At 40.1% G+C, this 25972-nt stretch overlaps 1 protein-coding gene and 1 pseudogene across 7 annotated transcripts in view; one reads left to right on the top strand and one right to left on the bottom strand.

Moving 5' to 3' along the window:
• The window catches only part of AMBRA1 (autophagy and beclin 1 regulator 1), a 170019-nt gene that overhangs the window by 42136 nt on the left and 101911 nt on the right, over window positions 1-25972 (bottom strand). For all 7 annotated transcript variants that reach the window (XM_072790705.1, XM_072790707.1, XM_072790706.1 and 4 more), the window contains one exon: window positions 731-841. In XM_072790705.1, the coding sequence (XP_072646806.1) occupies window positions 731-841 (111 nt within the window). The remainder of the gene's footprint in view (window positions 1-730; window positions 842-25972) is intronic.
• LOC140612728 (ATP synthase F(0) complex subunit C2, mitochondrial pseudogene) lies at window positions 22499-22995 on the top strand (annotated as a pseudogene).

A 25972-nucleotide genomic window follows, 5' to 3' on the forward strand; every position in this document is an offset into this window, starting at 1 on the left:
GAGATTCAGAGGTTGAACCAGGACTGATGGGAGGAAATAAGAGAAGGGAACAATAACAGGAGTTTATCAGTGATGGATCAGGCCATTTCATCAGATAGTGTGGCCTATCACCTGAAGTATTCAAGTAGAAGTTGAACTGCCACTTCTTAGGAATGTGCAAGTCCTTCTACATAAAAAGTGAAGCGAGCTGTCTAAAATGCTGTGATGAACAGCTGGAACATGGGATTGCAGACTCCCCTGGAAGCTGGGAAAATGGACTATGAGACAGACATGTTTGTAAATCACATATGAACCATGTCATCTACTTTGTTCCACCGAGCTCTGGATTAATAAATGAGTTTAACATCACCATAAGCTTTCCTCAAGGGGCATAAGCACTAGCTCTCAGTTCCTACACTCCCTTCCCTTTCTCTGCTTTTCAGTTTCACTTAAACATTGAGGCTTAGGACAATGAGCTAACAGTTGGTAAACTCCCCAGAAGAGAGACACCTTCATCTTTGTATCCATCTATCTTGGCATTGCTCCTAGCACTGCAGCTACCATGGTTCACTCCTCACGGTGGGTGCTCAAAACACATCTGCTGAATGACTGCCTGAGAGCTGCAGAAATGGCAGGTGGCAATCAGCTGATCAACAAGATGATGAAAATGCTGGTGCTCCATGGGTTTCTGAGTTCTGGCTCACCAATAAGAAATACCCCTTCTACCAGTACCAGCTCTACTTTGGCTTACCATTACTGATTTCCGGGAGGTCAAACTTAGTGAAGTCCCACCACTGGAGCCGGTAGGTAGTATTGGCAATGTTACTGGCCACAGCTGACTGTCCATCACCAATCACTGCCCCTGGTGGGGGAGAAGACAAAGAGAACACATTATAGTCTTTATCCATGTTTCCTCTGTACACGTAAAACGACATGTACTGGGATAAGCAGGAGAGGGGGAAGAGGAAAAACCATCTGCCAAGTCCCCATCTCAAAGAGAAACCAGACACGTCTCAGAAACAATCCTACCGGAAACATAATCCCATTCATCAGCCCCTCCCATGATTACTTAACATTTCCTTAGTGCCAACAATGTGGCAGGTACTGTGTACGTCTTGTCTGCCAGACTCTTATTCTAAAGAGACAGAGTTTTCATAAACATGTGGGGTTGGGGGGGTAAGTAAAAAAATGGGAGGACAACATTAACACAGAAAAGCATTTCATTCCTGGATGTCTTTGTTGTAAGCAGTGCTCTTTGGGAGAAAATGTCTCCTTTGTACATGACCTTCTTCCTAATAAAACATCTCAAAAGGAGGCGTCTTTCAGGGAAGAGAAGAGACAGCCAGTATGCAGCTGACTGGATAGACAGAGACAGTAAAGAACAAATGAAGTCATCGTTGTTAATTTCTTCTGGACCCCTGGCATGTAACACAGCAGAAATTTATGAGTCTGGCTTTTCAGTATCAGAGTATTTTTATTAAGGCAATATTTTACAAACCCCTCCCCTCCCCGCCCCATGAGAACTTCCCTGAATCCAGGTTCACTTGAAACATCTCACGGTTTAACTTTCCCTGAGATATACACTTCTGGATGACATTCTTTTCCTTGGTAACCAATTAAATAAAAAATGGATTTTTTTTTAACAGGGTGACACTTTAATTTGCAGTTGTATTTCATTTACATGAACATGTCATTTCTTCCTCCTCCTTCCGAGGTGCATTTCATACACAACCACCCTTTTGATCAGACAGAGCCAAACCCTCTCGGGAGAACAGAACACTGTTGTATGCTAGACAACCTAAATGGTATTCTCTGCTGCAAATCACCTCTTACTTTAAGAAACTGAACTTGTTAGAGCGCACTAGCCTTGGAACAACGGACAATTTTATACCTAGATTCCTCGGTTATTACCATCTTCCTCCTCTGCATATCACTGTAAAAGGGTCTCGGCATCTGTATTTTTCCCCCCATTTGATGAGCTGCATTTACTGCTCTGCCATTCCTGGTCTTTCTCTATTCTGAGCTGCATTTATTGCTCTGCCATTCCTGGTCTTTCTCTATTCTGTCCTCAAATGGTCAAGAGGTTGTTCAGAGAGAAAATGTTCTCTATACAAGCCAGGAAAGTACTCCTCTCATTCTTTTCCTGTTGCAGCAAGCCACTACATGGGAAGACTCTTCAACATTAGTTTATTGATAGTGTCCTTGTCCCAGTTTTGATTTGTTTTGTTTTTAAAAGATTTTACTTATTTATTCATGAGAGACACACAGAGAGAGGCAGAGACATAGGAAGAGGGGAGGACACTCCTTGTGGGAAGCCCGATGGGGGACTCGATTCCCAGGTCCCCAGGATCATGACCTGAGCTGAAGGCAGATGCTCAACCACTGAGCCACCCAAGCATCCCTGCAGTTTCAATTTGTAAAGAAAGGTATAAATAACAGTTCATTTCCAAGATGATAATACTGCTAGATTATGTATTCTCGATATGGGTAATATTGCCCCTATGGGGGCAAAAACTGGTTCATGGGGAAGTCTTAGTGCAATCACTAGCTTGCCTCCTATATACTGTAGTATATGACAGAAATACAGCCCATCTGTGATATTAAAATTTCATGGGAGGGGGGGGTCATTAGGTGGAAAATGTCTACAGTCTCCTTCAGAGAGTAATAATCAAGTAAAGGTTGAAATACTGTTCTAGATACACTACCTACACCACAATATTCTTTTAAAATCTCACAGATTCAAAGACATAGACCCAGATGGTCATGATCACCCTGAAGGCCTGAGAAAGTCAGCATTTGGGGGTGTTGTCAATGAGCCCACTGACCTCAAACTCCTACTGAGGGCCCTGTGGCATATCACCCAGATGAGGTAAATAAATAAATCTTCTTAAAAATGTTAACCTTTATAGAATATTCTATAATAATTACACCTGACTTGAGAACTTTTGCTGAACTTCTTCTGGGTCATGAGGAGGATAAGCTACATATAGGACTTTCTTTTTCTTTCCTTTTTTTTTTTTTTTAAATGACTTTAAAAAAAATTTATTCATGAGAGACACACACACAGAGAGGAAGGCAGAGACACAGGCAGAGGGAGAAGCAGGCTCCATGCAGGGAGCCTGATGTGGGACTTGATCCCACGTCTCCAGGATCAGGCCCTGGGCTGAAGGCGGTGCTAAACTGCTGAGCCACCCAGGCTGCCCCATATAGGACTTTCTTAATAAAACTTTTTAATTTTTTTATGCCCCTTTGATAATGAAAATCATTTTTTAGTTCTAAGGAATACCACTTCCTTGGAAAGAATTACTCAGTTTCACTCTAATCCAGGCTCAACATCACTAAGCTTATGAACTGTTGTCCTGGCTTGCTTATCTAGGTGGTTGACATATCTCTCTGACCACCAGTCTCCCTTACACCACTATAGTTTCCTTATCATGTCATCCAACTTTTAACAGAAGATCATAAAACACCAAATGATAGAAGGTTAGTTTGATTTCTCAGTAGATGATGAACAAAATGCTAGCTGCTAAAAGAGTAAGAAATAAACTGAAGAAACAAAATCCATACTCCAAAAACTTAAAATCTGGAGGAGAGGATGGGAGCTACAATCAGGAAAACAGTTAAGGAAAATACCACATGCTTTAAGAGTGCTGTGGATCTGCAACTGGGAACACAATGATTAAGACTCCAACCCCCAGCTCCAGTAGCTCCTGTACCGTCCATGCCTCCAGAAATGTCTTCTGGAGAACAGCTGTGCAATGTAATAAACATGGATGACAGCACTGTATGGAAGAGACTAGGGAGGTGTTCTCTGCCAATGGTGCCAGAGCGCTGAGGAGAAATGGAGCCTGGCACCAGAGAGTCGATTTTCAGTGCCGTGTAAACATAGATTAGGAAGCAAAAGATGCCAGCAACAGATTAGCGTATTGTCACCAGGTTCTCTTCTATAAGAGCTGCAAGCCAGCTGAGCCTGTCTCTCGGAAACATCAGGAAGAAAAAGTATCACCCTATTAAAAAGCCCCAACCATTTAGTAGGCCTCTGGCCACTAAGCTGAAGGTATAGGAAATGTGCCAGAATGAGTTAATGGACTAAGCTACAAAATATTTACATAGGAGGCACTTAGCCTCAGAAGCCAAATCCTGAGAGACTGTTGAGAGATTTCTGAGGCCTCAACGTTTTCTCAGTAATAATGGGATGGAACAAGCTAGACTCAGGGTCTCTCAACCTCCGCTATTGATATTTTGGGCCAGATAATTCTTTGTTTAGGGCACAGAGTAAGTCTTGGGCTTTATAGGATGTTTAGCAATATCCCTGGCCTCGGCCCAATAGATGCCAGAGGCATACTACACCCAGTCACCCAGTTGAGACAACCAAAATTGTATCCAAACTTTGCCAAATGTTCCCCAGGGACCAAACTCATCCCTTGGAGAAAACTCCAGCTAAATAAATATAGCCTACAGTTTTGTTTTTTTTAAAAGATTTTATTCATTCATTCATTCATTCATTCATTCATTCATTCAAGACAGACATAGGGAGAGAGAGGCAGAGACACAGGCAGAGGGAGAAGCAGGCTCCATGCAGGGAGCCTGATGTGGGACTTGATTCCAGGTCTCCAGGATCATGCCCTGGGCGGAAGGCAGATGCTTAACCACGGAGCCACCCAGGTGTCCCTATAGCCTACATTTTAACTCCAAGACAGGCACTCTTAGTAAGTACCACAACTACTAGAATGCCTACTGCTAATAGCATGCAAACTCTTAGTGATACTGATTTTGGAAAGAAACTAATCAAAGGCATAGCATCATACAAATATTCTCTTAGCAAGCTTAGTTTTCCATTTCTGTATGGATTAGAGGTTAACTTGAACTGGGATATTATGGCTTGCAGTTTCGTTTTTGTATGACATTTGATAATACAGGCTTCAGAATCAGATGGACCTGATTTTGACACTTTCTGCTAGTACCTACTATAGTGTGATTTTGTGTAAATTAACATCTCTGAAACTCTGTTTTCTTATCTGTTAAAAGGGTATTATAATAATAATACCTACAGGGCACCTGAATGGCTCAGTCGGTTGAGTATCTGACTCTTGATTTCAGCTTGGGTCATGATCTGAGGGTCGTGAGATCGAGCCCCACGTCGGGCTTTGTACTCAGCATGGAGTCTGCCTGAGTCTCTCTCTCCTTCCCCCAACCCTCCCCGTGTTTGCATTCTCTAACAAAACGTCTAAAAAATAATAACAATGCTTACAGTTTATAGGGTTATTGGGAGAACTTATTCAAACAGTAAATGTAAAGTGATGGCAAATAATAAGTGTCTAATAAATGACTACTATTAAAATTAATCATTTATTCCAATCTCTGTATGCTTTTCCTTTATAGGTATACCTCTGTAATCAACAAGTCATAGATAGAGGTCCTTTTATAAAAGACTGGCCCAAATTATGTGCGAGGGCCAAGAGAGAGAAGCATTTAATTTTAGAATTAAGGTCAAATGTCAAGGCCCTAGACTCATTAGTAACTTTGTACTTGAAAAACAGCTAAGGTTAAAATCGATCACATTCTGGGCCACAAAACCCACTGAAACACATTTAAAAGAATGGAAATCATACAAAGTATGCTGTCAGATGATAGGGAATTAAACTAGAAATTAGTAGCAAAAAAATAACTGGAAAATCCCCAAATACTTGGAGATTAAGCAACACACTTTAAATAACACATGGCTCAAAGAAGACATCTCAAGAGAAATTTTTAAATATTTTGAATTAAATGAAGATGAAAATACAACTTATTAAAATTTGTTGAATGCAACAAAAGCGGTTTTAGAGGGAAATGTACTGTACCAAGTGTATATATTAGAAAAGAAGAAAGATCTAAAATCAATAATTTAAGCTTCCATCTTAGGAAAGAAGAAAAAAAATAAAAATTGGAGAAGAAATCAATGAAATGAAAAACAAGAAATCAATAGAAAAAATAATAAAACCAAAAGCTAGTTCTTTAGAAAGATCAATGTAATTGATAACCTCTAGCCTAGCTAACTGAAGAAAAAAGACACAAATTATCAATATCAGAAATAAAAGAGGGACCATCACTACTGACGTGTGGACACCAAGAGGATAATAAAAGACTACTATGAACAATCTGATGATAATATAGAAGAAATGGACCAATTCCTTGAAAGACACAGTCTACACCAAATTTACACAAGAAGAAATTGATAATCTGAACAAGCCTATTATCTATTAAGTTGAATTAATCATTAATCTCCTCAAACAGAGGGTGCCTGGGTGGTCCATTTGGTTACGACTGACTTTTTTTTTTTTTTTAAGATTTTATTTATTCATGAAGGACACAGAGTGAGAGAGGGGAACAGAGATATAGGCAGAGGGAAAAGCAGGCTCCCCGTGGGTATGGATCCCAGGACCCTGGGATCATGACCTGAGCCCAAGGCAGATGCTCAACCACTGAGCCACCCAGCCATCCCATGCCTCTGACTCTTGATTTTGGTTTAGGTGATGATCTCAGGGTCATAAGATGGAGCACGACATCAGGCTCTGTCAGGCTCCCTCTCCCTCTGCCTCCCCTGCCCCTGATTCACTCTCAGACTCTCTCTCAAAATAAATAAATAAATCTTAAAAAAAAAACAAAAAAAACCACACAAACCAACCCAAATCTCCCAAAGAGAAAGTGCCAGGTCCAAAGGGGTTCACTGGTAAATTCTATCAAACATCTAAGGAAGAAATTACATTAAAAAAAAAAAAAAGAAATTACATTAAATCTCTACAATTTCTTTTTTTTTTAAGGTTTTATTTATTTATTCATGAGAGACAGCGGGGGGGGGGGGGCGGGCGGGCGGCGGGCTGCGGGGGCAGAGACACAGGCAGAGGGAGAAGCAGGCTCCATGCAGGGAGCCCAATGTGGGACTCAATTCTCGGTCTCCAGGATCACTCCCTGGGCCAAAGGTGGCGTTAAACCACTGAGCAACCCAGGCTGCCCCAAATCTCTACAATTTCTTACAGAAAGCACAAGTGGGACTACGTCCTAACCCACTTTATAAGGCCAGTATTGCCCCGATACTAAGACCAGACCAAGACAGTGAAGAAAGGAAAACTACAGACTAATATTTCAGAAGCCAAAATCCTCAACCAAATATTAGCAAGTCAAATCCAGTAATATATTTAAAAAATTATACGCTGTGACCAATGGGATTTATCCCAAGTAAGCAAGGCTAGTTCAACATTTGAAAATCAATATAATCCAGTACATCAACAGGATAAAGAAGAAAAATCATATAGTCATATCAATACATGCAGAAAAAGCATATGACAAAATTCAATACCTACTCACAGTAAAAACTGTCAGGAAACTAGGAAGAGAGGAGAACTATCTCAACTAGATAGAAAATGTCTACCAAAACCCTACAGCTAACATTTTACTTAATGATCAGAAACTATATGATTTTCCCCTAAGACTGAGAACAAGCAAGGATGTCTCCTCTCACTACTGCTCTTCAACATTGTACTGGAAGTCCTACCTAATGCAGTTAGAAAAGTAAATAAGAGGAAGAAATAAAACTTGGAGAAGAAGAAACATTGGAGAGGAAGAAATAAAACTGTTCACAGATGACACGACTGTCTATGTAGAAAATCCAAAGAATAATAAAAGTAACTCCTAAAACTATTAAGCAATTAAGTCAAGACTGCAGATACAAATTATACAATTGCAGATACAATTATATCAAGATATAAAGAGTTAACAGCTTTTTTATATATCAGCAATGAACAAATTGGAATTGGAAGTTAAAAATACAATACCAATACATTAGACCAAAAAAAAAAAAAAAGGAAATATTTAGGTATAAATCTAACAAAATATGTACAAGAGTTCTATGATGAAAACTACAAAACGCGAATGAAAGCAATCGCAAAAGATCTCCAATATTTATTGGAGAGATACTCCATGTTCCTGGATAGAAAGACTCAATACTGCTAAGATGTCAATTGTCCCCAACTAGCTCTATAGATTCAATGCAATCCCAATCAAAATCCCAGAACATTACTTTATGAATACTGATAAATTTTAACGTTCATCTGGAAAGGCAAGATTCAGAATAGCCAGTACAATATGCAAGAAAAGAACAAAGTTGGAAGACTGACACTACCTGACTTCAAGACTTATGATAAAACTATAGTAATGAAGATGGTGTGGCACTGCTGAAACAATAGACAAATAGATCAATGAAGCAGAACAAAAAGCCCAGAAATAAACCCAAGCAAAGAGAGTCAATTGATCTTTGACAAAGGTGCAACAGAAATTCAACAGAGAAAGACAATCTTTACAACAAATGGAGCTGAAACAACTGGACATTCACATGCAAAAATATGAATCTAGACACAAATCTTGTACTTTTCACAAAATTAACTCAAACTGGATCAGATCTGGATGTAGAACACAAAACTCTAACATTCCTAGGAGATAATACAAGAGAAAATCTAGGTGACCTTGAGTTTGTCAATTACTTTTCTACCAAAAGTACAATCTGTGAAAGAAAAAACTGACAAAGTTGACTTCATTAAAATTAAAAGCTTCTGCTTGGAGAAAGACACTATGAAAAGACAATGAAAAGCCAAGCCACAGACCAGTAGAAAATTTCTGCATAACATTTAACTAATAAAAGACTGGTTTCTAAAATATACAAAGAACTCTTAAAATTCAACAATAACGAAACAACCTGATTTTAAAACTGGCAAAAAATCTGAACAAACATCTCACCATGAAGATATACAGATGTAAATAAGTATATGAAAAGATGCTCAACATTATTTCTCATTAGGGAACTGTAAAATAAAATAACAATGAGAAGCTACTACACACTAATCAGAATGGCTAAGATAAAAACCACTGATCATATCAAACGGTGAAGAGGATGCAAAACAGCAGGAACTCTCATTCCTTGCTGGTGGGAATACAATGGTAAAACTAACTTTAGAAGACAGATTGGCAGTTTCTTTGCACTAAACATACTCTTAACCAAATGATCCAGCAATGTTCCTTGGTATTTAACTTAAATCAGTTGAAAGCGTATGTCACACAAAAACCTACACACAGATGTTTATAACAGCTTTATTCATAACTGCCAAAACTTTGAAGCAACCGAGGTATACTTTAATAGGAGAATAGATAAACTGTGGTACAACCATACAGTGGAATATTATTCAGCTCTGAAAAGAAACAAGCTATAGAGCCATGAAAAGACAATGAGGAAATTTAAGTAAAAGCAGCAAAAACCTTAAGTAGTGTGATGCTAACTATGTCATTCTGGAAAAACCAGAACCATGGACATAGTAAAAAGATCAGTGGTTGCCAGAGGTTTGGGGGTGAGAAGGAGGTATAGTTGTAGCACCAAAAAGATGTTTTGGGGCAGTGAAATTACTTTGTAGGATACTATGATGATGGATACATGTCATCATATATTTGCCAAAATCCATGAACTTAACAACATTAAGAGTGAAACTTAATGTGAACTATGGACTCTGGGTGATAATGGTATGTCGTCTGTGTTGGTTTGTGGATTACATTAAGTTTCACTATTATATATATATTATACATGTCTCCACAATATATACACACACACACACACACACACACACACACACACACTCTCCATTTTGGAGAAGGATGGTGATGGTGATGGGGGAGGTCTATGGGTATAGTACAGGAGGAAATATATGGAACTCTGAGCTTTCTACTTGATTTTTTTGTAAACCTAAGACTGTTTTTAAAAAAAAAAAATCTATTAATTAAAAAAACAAAAACAGAGAGAAAGACAGAAAGAACCCCAGACTCTCACTCATGTTCTAGGAGACAGTGGAAACAGTAGCTATTTATAAGGATATTGGCAGTCACAGCAGTTCACTTTCAATCATATAACCACAGAGTTCATCCCTGGAGCCTCAGAGCAAAAAAATAAATAAGGATGATTCTAACATGAGACAAAACAAGGGCAGAAAAGGAACTTAAGTCCAGTGATCCTGGCCAACCATCAGAGAACAACAACAGCAAAACCAAGCTACCAAGTTTCATTCTCTCAAGTCAAGACTTCAACTTGTAGGCTGAAAGCCTTGGAAATGTGTCTAGGGATAAAATCTTAACGTCATGACAGGCACATGGTAGGTGAGCTCTACCCATACCTGATAGCCTGCATGCCTCTCTCTGCCTTTGCTTCTCTCAGACTCTGTTCTGTTGCTTGGAAAGGAAAATTAGAAACCTTTTTTCAAAAACAGCTTTTAGTCTCTCTCCAAGATCTGTTCTAGGAGCAGGAAAGTGAAGAGCATGATTCAACAGTGAAAATACGGAACAATGGGAATCATTAGCAAATGTATCAGAAAAGCTAATTTGGGAGGGTAAAAAAGGGCAAGTTACAAAGAAGAAAACGATTAAATTATATTTCAGTCCTATAAAATTGTTCCATTTGAGGCCTAATTCAGAATGGCCATCTCTGACTGTGCTGCTGGGAAGACAGAGTAAGAATGGGGCTGGGGGCCAAAGACTCATCAGCCTGGAAACACAATTACTATCCTTCTGCTTGGTTGTGATATGAAGTCAAGAACCAGTTTGCTAATTGGTCAACAGAACAGAGACCAGAAACTCCAGGGCAAGTCCAACTGAACAGTTTATCAACTTAAAAAAAATTCTCTTTAGAAAGGCAGTCACAAAAGACCACATATTGTATGATTCTATTTACATGAAATGTCTAGAATAGGTAAAGCTATAGAGACAAAAAGTAGACAAGCGTTTGCCTAGGGCTGGAGGAGGAAGGGGAGGGCTGGGGAAAGGGAGAAGTGACTGCTAATGGGTACAGGAATGTGATAAAAATGTTCTGAAATATACAGATAGTGGCAATAGTTGCAGAACTCTGAATATATTAAAAAACCACTGAACTTTAAATAGGTGAACTATATAGTATGTGAGTTATATCTCAAGGCTATTATTAAAAAATACTAATTATGTTTCCCAAATTTCTAAGAAGTATTTTGTGTAGTCATCAATAAATTATGCATGGATTATTCATGCATAATTCATGCAATTTACCCCGTTGTAAAAACTATATAAACTACTCAATATAAATTTTGGTTAACTTGGAAAGTAAAATATGGCAATCCCATTTTCGGAATCTCTTTGCATTTCTTTAATAATTTCAAGTACTGGGGAGTCTCTTTTGTTTACTGGCTCACTGTTTTTTGTTTTTTGGTTTTGGTGTGTACTGCACGTACCCATATCTTATGTGCATTTCTATGTTTGGTTATTTTAAGTTTTTTCTTGCAGACTGTTTAAAGCTCTTTGTAAATTAATAAACTGGTTTCTATGAAAAATAATTATTCTTAGAGCAATACAACATGGGATTATTTGGACATAAAAAGCATTTTCCTCCCTAAGTATATACTGAATGGCATTCCAGGAAGAACACTTACTCTTCTTTCCAAAAAGCTGCATTCGAATGTAGTCTTTAAATCTGCTTTAAGAAGGAAATATAAGGGATCCCTGGGTGGCGCAGCGGTTTGGCATCTGCCTTTGGCCTGGGGCGCAATCCTCAAGACCCGGGATTGAATCCCATGTCGGGCTCCCAGTGCATGGAGCCTGCTTCTTCTCCCTCTGCCTATGTCTCTGCCTCTCTCTCTCTCTCTCTCTCTGTGTGACTATCATAAATAAAAAAATAAAAAAAAAGAAGGAAATATAACTAAGTACTTTGTCATACTCACTTTGTTGCCTTATCACCATTTAAAAAATCTCATCTAAAACCACAGTCAATTATTCTATAGCCTGGGGACCTAGAAAGAGGCCCTGGTAGCAGATAACACGGCTTCCTCCAAGAGTAGAAGTCTCTCATTTATAGTTTTGACATTGAAGAAACTGACCAAACTATATATAGTTTGTTTAAAAGCTTTATGAGATGTAATCCACATATCAGACAATTCACCTACTTAAAGCATGTGCAACGCAAAGGGTTTTAGTATATTCACACCAATGTGTAACCATTATCAAAACCAATTTTTTACAATGACCATCACTACTATATAATTTCAGGATATTTGCCTCCTCTTTCTCCTCCCTCGGTACCTTCACTGTTAGCAGTCACCCTCCTCTACTCTGGCCTACTCTCTCCCTCCTAGCTGGAGGCAACCACTAATCTATTTTCTTTTTCTATCATTTTGCCTTCCCTGCACATTTCATCTAAATAGAAACACATGACAGGTGACTATGTCTGGATTCTTTCATTTAGCACCACATTTACAAAGTTCATCCATGTTGTAGCATGTATCAGTACTTCATTCCTTTTATGGCCAAAGAATGTTCCACTGTATGTTTATAAACGAACCACAGGTTCACATGAGAGTAAGGTAATAGTTTTTATTTATAGAAAACACACTGCATGGAACTTAGCAATCATAAAACTGTCTGAGGGAAACAGAACTATTTCCTGTGGAAGGAAAAAGTAGATTTTTAAAGAGGTTTTCAGGTTTTCAATTCTGAGTATATTGCCTATAGCTGAAACTGAGTCTTCACTTTTTCCTGAGGCTAAAATAAAAGATAAGAGGAGTATTAGGGGACATTGTTTTCTGTAAAAACAAAAATAAAACCACAAACAGGTATCACGTAGATATCTATAATTCTGACACAGGAAACGTTCTCACTAAGTTTTGTAGTATATCAGAATTAAGCTGTTTAATAACTGCTCTAGGGGTTCCTGGGTGGCTCAGTTGGTTGAGCATCTGCCTTTGGCTAGGGTCATGATCTCAGGGTCCTGGGATTGAGCCCCACATTGGGCTCCCTGCTCAGCAGGGAATGTGCTTCTCCCTCTCTCCCTACCCCTTCCCCTGCTTGTGCCCTCTTCCCCACTCAAATACATGAATAAAATCTTTTTAAAAAAAGAACTGCTCTAACTGGTCACTTAAACTGATCAAGATAAATCATACAATATAAATTTGAAATGTATTTAACATAAACCAAAGGGTAAACATTTTACAGATACAGGTATCAATGACTATACATGCTCTTAGCAGGAACTGGGTCCCTAAATCAACAAAATTTTATTGTTCAATAAACTCCTAAAGGCTCCAAAACCTCCTACCCCTAAGAATAAGGGTAGCATTAGTCCACACACAAATCAGGAACTTTAGGGGCAGATTCCAGAAAGATAAGGAAATGCCTTATTGTGGAGGTCAAAGGCATTGGATAAGGCCAACAAAACAAATCATAGTCTGAAAACTCAGCAAGGAAATTAGAAAGGCCTGGAATACAGAACATGTGCACAGAAGGGAAAAGAAATAGTTATGAACTATTTCTACATATTATAACAGCTTCATCAAAATTTTTCTCAAAACAACAATTCTATCCAGGATTATGTGACCACAGTAGAATAAGTTTTATAACACACCAAGAGAGGAAGAGATAACCGTGTATTCATTAGGGCCAGAGCAGTGGATATAGTCTTCCTTTCAGAGTAAGTAGCACAAAGAACCTGGTATTAATTTCTTTAAAAACTGTAACAAAGGGTGCCTAGGTGGCTCAGCTGGTTAAGCATCTGCCTTTGGCTCAAGTCATGATCCCAGGGTCCTGGGATCAAACCCTGCATTGGGCTTCCTGCTCAGCAAAGTCTGCTTTACTCTCTCTCTCACCCTCTGCTCCTTCCCTCTGTTTGTTCTTTCTCTCTAATAAACAAATAAAATCTTTAAAATATTTAAAATTAAAAATTGACAAAAAGGACCCAACATAAATTTACCATCTTAACTATTTTTAAGTGGTTTAGGAGTGTTTAGCAGTTAAACCAGTTCAGCAGTGTTAAGTATATTCACACTATTGTGAAACAAATCTCTGAAACCTTTTCATCTTGCAAATATGAAACTCTAAACCCATTAAATAACTCCCCTTCCCTCCTCCCTCCAGCCCCTAGTCACCAAAATTCTTTGTTTCTATGAATTTGACCACTTTAGAAACATGTATGAGTGGAAGCATGCAATAACAGTATTAGTTTTTAACATGTCCTTGAAAGTAGAGAAGCAGAAATAGATAGCATGCACCCAAAGCCATTCACAGACAAGGTGTGAAATCAGGATCATACTCAAATCTACAGGAAGCAGCTAGTTCTGATGGGAGAAGGTAACCTCTAGGCTGGGCATGGCCATTTTCCCTTAAAAAGCCATTCAGAGGCGTCAAACAGAGCATAGGGCTCATGCCACTAGACTTAGTGACTTCAGAAAAGCCCAAAGGTGGTGGAGTTGCCATAAGGATACTTCACTTTCTAATTCAGGGATCACCAATGATTCAAACACGTTGCCTTGAATGTATCTGCGTCATTTGGAGTTCAGCAATGTATTTGACCCTAAAGCAAAGACAGTAAGCTGCTCTTCACCAGGTCCTCCCTCCTTTCTCCCATCATTTTTTTTTTCTCCCATCATATTAAAACCCAGGATTAACCTTGACTGTTGGGAGGGTGACTGGTACCTCCTAGCTCTCTGAAGTCAAACTAAGATGCTCCTGTGTGGGTAGATGAAGAGGCTGAGGCCCACCATTTTCATCACCATTCTGGAGATCTGCCCTTCTTCAATATATATGTCCTAATGAAGCAATTATCTAACACTTACACTAATGATGTAATTGGAACAAGTAATTATGAAAGCAGAACATCCATTTTTAAAGAAATGAATATCATTACCTTTCTTCCACCCACAAACATTATTTAAGACAAAAACAAATAAGCTCACAAGAACACATGCTACTGAAAGATTATCAGGAACAACATTCCAAAACCCACAGCATTCAAGAGAAATACAGAAAAAAAGCCCAACAACCTCCAAATGAAAACAAGTTAAAAACCTAGCATTCATTCCCACCAGGCAGGATTTCCTCAAAGCCTCTACCTCTGACAGAAGACACGCAGGTGGATAAAAGCATTAAGAACTACTCTACCTCCACTTCCACACCCCCCACAACCTGGCATTCCAGGACCCCACCACCTCTGTTGTTGGGAGGATACTGGCTTAGGCAGGTCCCTGAGAGAAGCCAGGAAAGAAGTTGGAGAGGCTGTCATCCTCTCAACTGTTGCACAGTGGAGCTGCTCAAGGGGGTGCCTCAGCAGCAAGAGGATGGGCAGAGAGACGGGGGAGGGCAGGAGGAGGACTGAGGGAGAAAGAGGTGAGAGAGAAAGATGAACAGAGCATATGACCGACTCAAACACTGAATGGCTCTCACCAATCACTTGTCTTAAATTGCTGAGATTCCTGCAGCTTTTATTGTTTGGTGGAAGCACAAGTGAGCTGAATTGGACCAGAGGGTCCTGGGCTTGTCAGCAGCAGGAGGGAAACGACCTTTATTGCTGCAAAGAGGATGCAGATTTCAAAAGCCTAAAATCTGCAATGAAGGGAAATGGAAATGTGCTGAACGTGGGTTTGACTGGCAGCTTTCCTCATCTGTCGATCACAGGGTAATAAACACTGGGAGATGGCAGAAATGAAGATAAATGCTTTCAGCAGCACCATTCCCCACCCTCCCCTCCTCTTCCGCCCCCACTCAGCACATGACAAGAGTTAAAGCAAGAAAATAAATCAGCTTCTTAACCAACTCTTTTGTTAAAACTTTCCTTACAGGCCACCTACACGTGAATTATTGCTCTATGAGCCTACATTCTCATTAGGGAGCCCAGTTTGTAAAGGGTGAAAAGCTCCTGTCAAATCACACCTGTATATTTCAGGGTACAGCATTACCCAGCTGAGTCAGTCAGGGCCAACATGTGAGAAAGAGGCCAGGGCCACTCCCAGAGAGGAACACAACACCCTCCCACCTCCACCTCCACCCCACAGGGTGAAGGTCTCTAATCCAAAGCCTGGCACACTCAGTTTAGAGGAGACTTTGGAGTGCCAAGGGCAGCATGTTGTCACTTCACTGCAACAACTGCCACATTACTATTGAGTCAGGGACAGAAAAGCTAAGCTCTGAGGGCTAACAAAAAGCTCCCGGGGCTTGGCAGTCGAAAGTAAAGTCGATCAGAAAGTGGACTACAGAGGAGAATTCAGTCTTGAGCATCAGCTTCACATTCACTTTGGAATGAGAGAAACCTTTAAAAGGTGAATGATCTTACAGGTTTCCCACGAGTAGGTCTAAGGGAAGTATCGTGTATTCTGTGACTGACATTGAAATAAAGCATCTAGCCAACCTGGTTTTTGTAACGAGACTAGGATTTTTTAAGTCAGATGAAAAGGTCAGCAATTCTTAATGCTTGTGGCAGTTGCTTATAAGAAGGTGGTTGGAATTTTGTTAAAACCCCCCCCCCCCCAAAAAAAAAACCAAAAAACACTACATCCTGATTCTGTCAAAAATCTTAGTAACTAGATCATTTAAGACATTTGAAAAGATACTCTACTCTACTGGCCCAGCCAGGCTATTTCCCTCTAGATCCTGAAATGGAAAAAGATTCCAGACCTTTGTTTTAAAGAGCAGGCACCAACTAGTAGAAAGTCTGGAGCAAAAATAAATGGGAGAAAGCGTGGTGACTGGGTCTGTTTCAAACCACAAACTACTCAAGAAGCTTGAGTAGTCCCCAGAGTCATGCATATGCTGTGGGATCCTAGGAGATCAACACTTGTCACATGAAGATAGCGAATTTGAAATAGTTTCTAATTAAAATCCACTGTTCAGACAATAATACCAGGCACAAAGTGGAAAAGCATTATTAATGAACCCCATATTGAGACACAGCTAAAAGAATGTACCTGGAATCTAAACAACAATCCAGATCAGCCTTTCTAATCTGTAAACCTCAATAAAATCTTATCTCCTCCTGAAAGCTTTTCTGAATTATAAAGAAATCTCTGCCCACACAACATTAACCATTTCTTTTTTTTTTTTTTAAGATTTTATTTATTTATTCATGAGAGAAAGAGAGATAGAGAGAAAGACACACACACACAGGCAGAGGGAGAAGCAGGCCCCACAAAGGAAGCCTGACGTGGGACTTGATCCTGGGTCTCCGGGATCATGCCCTAGGCCGAAGGTGGCACCAAACCACTGAGCCACCCGGGCTGCCCGTCATTTTCATAACACAAAACATTTGTCACCTTTTATATTATCTGGCTATAAGTACATAAAGTTTGCTTTGAATTCAAGTGTTTATATAACTCTGTGTATACTTAGCCATCAATTTTCAGTTGGTACTACATGGTCTTTCCCCCTCTTTCTCTTTTTGTCTTTTTAGGGATGTGCAGAGGGAGAGGGAGAGAGAGAATCTTAAGCAAGCTGTATGCCCAGCACAGAGTCCGACACATGACCCTGAGATCATGACCTGAGATGAAACTAAGAGTCAGATGCTTAACCAACTGAGCCACTCAGGTGCCCTTGCTTCCTTTTTAAGATGACAGAAGGGGTCAATCTTTTTGACTTACATTTTTTTAAAGATCTTATTTATTTATTCATGAGAGAGACAGAGAGAGAGAGAGAGAGAGAGAGAGAGATAGGCAGAGGGAGTAGGCTCCCTGAGGGGAGCCTGATGCAGAACTCGATCCCAGGACCCCCGGATCATGACCTGAGCCAAAGGTAGACGCTTAACCGCTGAGCCACCCAGGTGCTCCCTGAGTTACATTTTAAATACCGTACAGTCTTGGGACTTAGAATATCATATAGCAGACACAAAATATACAAGGGTAAGGAATACTGATGGGAACTGCAAGGAATGCCATTGCCAGACTTATAAGCTGTTCCTTCTACACGTGAGAAAATGTCACTTGTAAAGACTAGTCAGTCTTTACTGCTTATAATTATTATGGAGACAGACTGAATTATAAAGAACCAAACCATATGTGAAGGGAATTTGTAGTCCAGTATATACATCCATGGGACTAAGCAACCGCAATTTGCAAAAGGAGCTTATCTCTAATTGTAAATAAACCTAACCATCCATCAAGAAGAGAACTGTTAGGGGCATCTAGGTGGCTAAGATGGTTAAGCATCTGCCTTCTGCTAAGGTCATGGTCTTGGGATCCTGGGATTAAGCCTCGAGTCGGAGCTCCCTGCTTAGCGGGGAGTTTGCTTTTCCTTCTTTCCCTCCCCCCTGCTCATGCGCTCTTTCTCTCAAATAAATAAATGAAGAAGAAAAGAAGAAAAGAAGAAGAGGAGGAGGAAGAGGAGAACAGTTAGATTTTTAATCACACTATGGAACACTATAGAGTCATTAAAAAGAACTTACACATACTGACACAGAAAGCTGTCCTTGATCTATTGTTCTATATAATATCATCTCCATTAAAAAATAAAATGGAGAAAACTATATAGATGAGTAAGTACACATATGTATTGATTGTGCATGGAAAAAAATTTAGAAAGACACATTCCAAACCAACCAGGAATAAGATGAAGAGACGTTTATTTACCGTGCATATTTTGATAGTATCTGAATTATTTACAATGAACCTGTATTATTTTATGGATTGTAAAAGGGCAGGTAGAGTGATGAGTTACCCTTTATAATGATCTACTAAAAAGTTACACATTTTGCTATTTAATAACTCCAGTATTTATTTAATACATACATTTATTTGTTCCATGAAGCTAACTAGTTGAAGGACTTAAGAAAATATTCCTTGGTCCTGGGTTTGCAATAAAATTCACAAACTCCAAGTTTTCCATTTTCACTGAGAGCCCATCAGAATGGTGCCCTGAGATGCTCTTCATACATCTGAGAAGTGATGTCTTGTTAGCCAAATAATCTGTGCTATGTGACTAAAAAAGGAGCCAGCACAATTCCATCCCTGGAGTAAATATCTTAGAGAAAATGCTACATATATACACAAGGAGATATGTCAAAAAAAGAAGTCTGAGGCATGCCATAATAGTAAAAATCTAGAAAACTTAATGTTTGTCAGTAAGGGAATAGACAGAAAATGTGTGTATGTGAATATTAGAATACTATGTAACAATTAAAAGGAATAAATCAAATTAAACTGTGTCAATGTGGATTGATTAAAAACATGACAAATTTCAAAAGTTGTAAAATGATACACGTGGTATGATACCCTTTATATAAATACAACTCTTCAAACACAAAACAGGGGTGCCTAGGTGGCTCAGTGGTTAAACCTTGGACTCTTGATTTCAGCTTGGGTCACTAACTCACGGTCCTTGGACTGAGCCCTGTGTCAGGCTCCTAGCTTGGCCTGGAGTCTGCTCCAAGTGCTTTCCCTCCCCCTCTGTCCCTTCCCTATCCCCCTGCTTGCACCCTCTCACTCTAAATAAAAAACATCTTTTAAAAACCTCACAAAACAATGATATTTTATGAATATATTAAATTATAGGGGTGCCTGGGTGGCGCATTGGGTCTCTAACTTTTGGTTTCAGTCCAGGTCATGATCTCAGAGTGGTGAGGTCAAGCCCTGAGCTACACTCCATGTTCAGTGCAGAGTCCACTTGAGACTCTCCTCTCCCTCTGCCCCTCCCCACCCCTGTATTCACTCTCTCAAATAAATAAATCAAATCTTAAAAAAAAAATTATAAAAGATGGACTGCAATTATATAAACCAAATTCATGATAGGAGCTGACTCTGTAGAACAGGAAATATAATTAGGGAAGTCAAAGGGAACTTCAACTGCAATGATTTTATTTTGAAAAACTGCGGCAAATAGGGCAAACTGGTTAACAACGCTTAAATCTCGGCTGGGGGTAGACAAATGCTTGATGTGTATGTGTGTGTGTGTGTATATATATATATATATATATACATGCCTGTATATTTTATGCCTTTCTGTATTGTTAAAATGTCTCAGGATTGAAGGGAGGGATAAAGGGGATAGGAAGGGAGGAAGTAAACAAGCAAGCAAGCAACTGGGATGGGGACACAAAAGAAAGACCTCTAAATGCTTTCCCACATTCTTAAACCTTATCCAACAAGGTATGGGCAAGGCAGTAATTGGCTAAAGTGAAATAGTTTGGGATATGGAGCCCACAAAATTCCAAAGGTGGGTAGAGATGGCCACATTTCATTTACTTAGAATTCCTGATTTAAGTAAAGATTTAGTAAAGATTTTTGCCCATAGAAACTTGTACTGAGTCTTGATGAATCAGGTTTCTAACATGTACAGCCTGAACTACTGCACTGGTGAAACAATCTAACAGGTGGCTATGAATGGCAGATGGTCACACAAACTTTGTACCCCACCAAAGCAGAGACTCTAAAGCCACAGGCATACTAGGAACAGTCTGCTTGCATCAATGAAAAGTACAAACAGATGCCCAGCCCCAAGCTTTTCTCTTAGATACTATCTTGATGCCTTCTAACATCTTACCTTGAAGACAAGAAATGTATACTTTAATGCCAGGTTAGATAAATTTCTGAAAGGTGCCTGTGGCAAATTTTTAGTTTTAAAAAGAGATATTACACAAAGGAAAGCAGAAGAAGATTAAGATATGTTTTAGTCTTGTCTTTTCTGCCAGAACTGCTTATATGGATTTCTCAGGGGACAGTGGACCTGCCGTAACACTTCAGGGATGCCTGCAAACCAGTGAGCATGGTAGTACACACGGTTTTTCAAGACTGTTGCTGGTCATCATAAAGAATGCATAATAAGCTGCCAACTTCTCTATAAGCCCCTTAGGGTAAGAGTAACATCGTGAAATAATTTTGTAGTTAACACCAAGTGATGGGCCCTTGTCCCTTACAAAATCATCTATCTTCCCTTCTACTCTTCTTGCCCCAATCCATCTTTCTTTTTTTTTTTTTTTTTTAAATATTTTATTTATTTATTTAGGATAGTCACAGAGAGAGAGAGAGAGAGAGAGAGAGAGAGAGAGAGAGGCAGAGACACAGGCAGAGGGAGAAGCAGGCTCCATGCACTGGGAGCCTGACGTGGGATTCGATCCCGGGTCTCCAGGATCGCGCCCTGGGCCAAAGGCAGGCGCCAAACCACTGCGCCACCCAGGGATCCCTCAATCCATCTTTCAATGCCAGATTATTCTTAAAAGCAGAGTTGTGATTGTGTCACTCATCTATTCAAAAAACTTTAATGGCTCCTCGTTGCCTAAACAGAGCAAGATGCCTTGGTTTTCTATTCAAGACTCACATTGTTCCTACTAAGCAGAATTCCTTCCCCTCTCTTCTAATAAATGTGTACTAAAATCCCCTGATCCCCTAGCCCTACTCAAGTACTCTCTTAATTCTTTTTTTCTGAAGTCTTTTCTGATCTCACTAACCTGATATGATTGTCTCTTTGGAAGCCCTAAGCAGTCTGCTTATCTTTCTTACTCCACCTATTCCTTCTGCTTACCCCATGTCCTCCTGCCCAAGCTGGACTCCCTGCCATTATTCATTCTATTTGAGGATATGTATAAAATTCAGTCCACCAGAGGTTCAACTCAAAATCTATACACCAACCATAGTTGTTCTGTATCTACTCTAAACTTTCCCTGAACCTGAATCCCCACAGTACACTGTAAATGGATTCTTCTGACGGAAGGACACATAAAATTTTCTCATCCTTGGATGAGGTATCTTGATGCTCTGCCACAGAAGATATACAGTAACTCCACATTAAATACAGATGCTGATGACCACTTGAACAAGTGTGACTCTCACTACTAGGTTGTTAGTCCCTTAGCAGTAAGGCTTATTGTAAATCCCTCTGAGAGATGTAAGCACCTCTCTGTCCTCGTGTCCTACAGAGCATCTTGCACAAAGGACGTAGGTGCAACCCAATTTGTTCACTTAGAGCCAAAGTACCTTTGCCTTGAGAAATATCCACTCAACCATTAGGACACTTCCTGAAACCCCTTTTTTGTTTGCTAAAACTCTAGGAAAGCACCCAACCTCTGAAAACCTACGTAGTACAGTAGTCAGGGCACAAAGAAATTGATGGTTACATGCAGAGGAAACACTCCCAAGAATTTACTTCCTTCATAACTGCAGCCAAAACAAAGCAGGGGTGGGCATATTTTTGACTGCAAGTCAGTATAATATAAAAAAGTTTCTGCATCCGGACTCTGGCAGATCCAAGCTGGGAGCAGGCAGTCCTCTTTGTCTGACTCTGCAAGGCTCTTGCCTTAAGGCCAACAGGATTAGCACAACCATTTCATGCTCTGAAAAGTCAGAAAAGGCGAGATGGGGAGCTTTTCACTCGAGGAAATGCCTGGTAGTCAGAGATGGTTCTGTTTTTGTTCAAAAGATAAGCAGGGATGCTGAGGTTAAAAAGCAAAATTTCCAACAATGCTTAATGAAAGGTTTGGAGACAATGTACAGAATTAGGCAATGAGATAAATTCCAAGAAGAGAGGAGCAGGTGCCAGAGCAAAAATGCAGCAGAGAATCAGCACTAGATGTTTTCATGCATTCAAAAATTTCCATGTATTTAAAATGTCATCAGGACGCCCTGTGAGCACAGACTTGATGCAGCAATTAGGGATGCAGGCTTATCCCTCTTGGCACAAAATACCCACAAATAAGCTCCCAGTATAAAAGTCAAAAGAAAGCAGAAGGACTCTCGGTCGTCTCTGCACTGGGAGCAGCTCTCCTGCTACAGCTCCTCATCCCCTGAAAATGTACGCCTGTGCAAAGTTCATCTCCACCCCCTTCTTGGTCTGGAGCACCTCTCAGCTGTTGAGCCGATCCTTGTCTGCAGTGGTGCTAAAACCACCGGAGACACTGACAGATAAGAGCATCCGCAGCTTGGCAGCCCCACATCCCCTGACCTCACTTATTCCTAGCTGCAGCTTCCAAACCAGCGCCATTTCAAGGGACATTGACATAGCAGCCAAGTTCATTGGGGCAGGGGCTGCCACTCTAGGGGTGGCTGGCTCTGGGGCTGGAATTGGGACTGTGTTTGGGAGCCTCATCATTGGTTATGCCAGGAATCCCTCTCTGAAGCAATAGCTCTTCTCCTACACCATTCTGGGCTTTGCCCTCTCGGAGGCCATGGGGCTCTTTTGCCTGATGGTGGCCTTTCTCATCCTCTTTGCCATGTGAAGGAGTCATCTCCACCTCCCATAGGTTCTTTCTCCCATGTCTTGTCTGCTCTGTATGTTCCTTTTCCTGTACCTCCCCAGGTAGCCTGGGGAAAATGATTGGCTAGGGTTTGACGGAGGGAAGACAAATAAATACTGTATCAATAAGAAAAAAAAAGCAGAAAGAAACACTTTACCATAAAAAAATTGAACAGTTGCTACATTCTCTCTGGATAATTAACTATGGACCTTCCTATGAAGAGGAAAACTAACCTCAAATACTGTATTCAAAGACGCGGAGCCCGTAGAGCCCGAGGTGAAGTTTAAACCTGGGGTCTACAGATGGGGCTTCAGGAGGTCAAAAACCCACTGAAATAGCAAATAAAACTGTGTGTGTACAATATTATATTAGTTGTGTATTCTATTTTCTGTATTTTATGGTGTTCTGACATCCTGGTTGCTTTGCCTGCTGAGGGACTGCCCCTCCCTGGGCCAGCTAATTCCTAGAGATAGCAAACAACTTGCCTGCAAGCATGCAACAGAGTCCATACAGACAACCACTTTCTTTATCAAACTCACACAGCAAACGGCTATTTCCTCTGCCCTAAATCACCCCAGGGCTAGGTATGGACAACCAGGGACAACCTCACAGCCCAGAGCCCGACAAAATTATTCAGGCTATCTAATCCTAAATTTACTCAGCATATCAACTCTGCCTCACCCATTCCTTCTGAAAACCCCAAGAAGGGCTCTAGCTCACGCTTTCCCTGCACCTCCTTCTGCCTGACCGCAATACTTCCCCACATGGCCCTGCAGAGTATGGTGTGTTCCTTTACTCTGGGAATTTTAGGTAACAGACTATCTTTTTTTTTAATGGCAATGTTCTCATCATATGTTGGCTTTATCATACCTGAATAAAACCAAAATCCTGGGTACACTTTAATACAGCTACATGTATACCTTTTAGTCTGAGAGGAGAGTCCAAGCGTTTTAACATACATTCTTACAGAGTTCACCGACCTCTGCAGGGTTAAAAAATAGTGACTTAAATGTTTCAGGTCACACTGGAGCTCCAGTTCAGTGGAAGAGAACATATCACCGATGAAGTCTTTCTAGGGCACAGGTAAAGCCAGGTGGTTGTTCTTCAAGTGCCAAGAGAATGCAGAAATTGCAGAGGGCTTTATTTTCTGTTTTTCTCAGTTCTTTGCAGTGCAGGGGATCATAAGGCAAGGGAGTATAAAGGGAGAAGGTTCATAAATCCCTGAAGTGGTGATGGTAGTAATAAATTAGCATTTCTCTCAAATAATACAAAACTTCTGAAATGCTTAAAAATCCACAGGGTTTGGGAGATTAGGGATTGTCTATGTAATGTTCTATAAAACGACTAGCACACTGCCTATCAACGACAGTATCACTGGCAAAGAGATAAAGCCTTGGCCTTCAACCTCACTAAGGCTGACAAAGATAGAGAGATTTTTTAGACCAAAGTACAGAGTCTTGAGACATGCCCAGAATAAAGAACAGTGATCTCAAAACAGAAAGTTTTTGATGGCTAAGTGAGGACTGAATATTAAACAGATATCTATCACACATAGCACTGTGGAAGAGGTATATAAAATGGTAATAAGATGTCCTTTTTCCTTGCTTGGAGCCTATAATCTATTTGGAGAGATAAGACAGCCGTATAGGAGGGGTCAGTGGGCTTGGGGAGGGGAGATTTGGAAAATTTACAGTGGAAATAGGAGCTGGGCTTAAAGGAAAGAGTAATAGGATCTGGAAATTAGGAGAGGAGAAGAAGAAGGGCTCAGGGTAGAAAGAGGCTACTGCTCAAGGCAAGTCAGGATTCAAGGGCTATTATCAGTTCAGTGGAAGCAAAGGCTCATAGAAAGAATATAAAACTCAGGCTGAAAAAAGACAATGAATTTGTCATCTGTGCAGCAGGAAATAGAAATCCTTTGAAATTTCTGTGTAAAGGAATTACAAAGTAGATAGCTTTTAAATTTTAATTTTTATCAAAGCACTACATACACATAATTTTAACAGTTAAAGAGTATTACAAGACTAATAAAGTCATATAAGCAGCCTCTTGCCCCATCCTCTCCCTGATTTCTGCTCTCTAGAAGCAATTACTTCTCAAATCTTTTAGCTGATTTTCTTCTGATAATTAACTGTCATATTTCTACTGTCACTAAATTTTCCATTTTGGCTATTATCTACTGGCTTCCTATGATGGGAGATGATTTCTTCCACCCTCTTTCCTCCCCCATCCTTCCAAAATAGCTTTAACACATTTTTAGGTTAAATAACATTAATTATTTACAGTACTAAGACTATATAAATATTCACAGCATGCAGGAATAGTATAGTAAGCTTGTATTTCTTTCACATACAGTTTTGTTTCTTCTGCGGGAGAAAGGCTCTTTCTTGTCACTCACAACTCATCTCTTTCCCTTTCTCTCTACAATGAGCATGTATTTTTAATTCCTTCACTGTCATTTTAGAGGGGATTTAGGAGAGGGTGGGGATAAACACAGGTGTTCATTCCTTAATGTTTACCAGAAGTCTGATCACATTTTATGAAGTGTACTCTGGCGAAGTATTTCAGAGGTGGGACAACAAGAGGCAGGGCACCACCAGTTAACAGAAACAGGGTTAGAACAGTGAGAGGAGAAAGAAAGGAACAGTGAGAGATTCTATCAGGGATGAACCATCTGAACACAGCAGGAGAACAGAAGATGGCAGAGCTGGAGAGAAGTAAGAATCCATAAAAACTCAGGGTCAAGAAGAATGTTGGTGGCATTAGCAAAAACAGGGAGGGGAAAAACATTATAAAAAAGAAAGTTTGGTTTTTGAAACATTAAACAGAGGATGGCTGGGGGCCATCCAAAGTGAAAAGAATTTATTAAAATGTCTGAGTTATTGCAGTGCCTGGGTAGCTCAGTTGGTTAAGCATCTGCCTTGGGCTCAGGTCATGATCCCAGGATCTTGGGATCCTTTGTCTCGTTGCCCTGTCCCTCCA

This window comes from Canis lupus, chromosome 21 (genome assembly GCF_048164855.1).
Source record: "Canis lupus baileyi chromosome 21, mCanLup2.hap1, whole genome shotgun sequence".
Classification (NCBI taxonomy): Eukaryota; Metazoa; Chordata; class Mammalia; order Carnivora; family Canidae; genus Canis; species Canis lupus.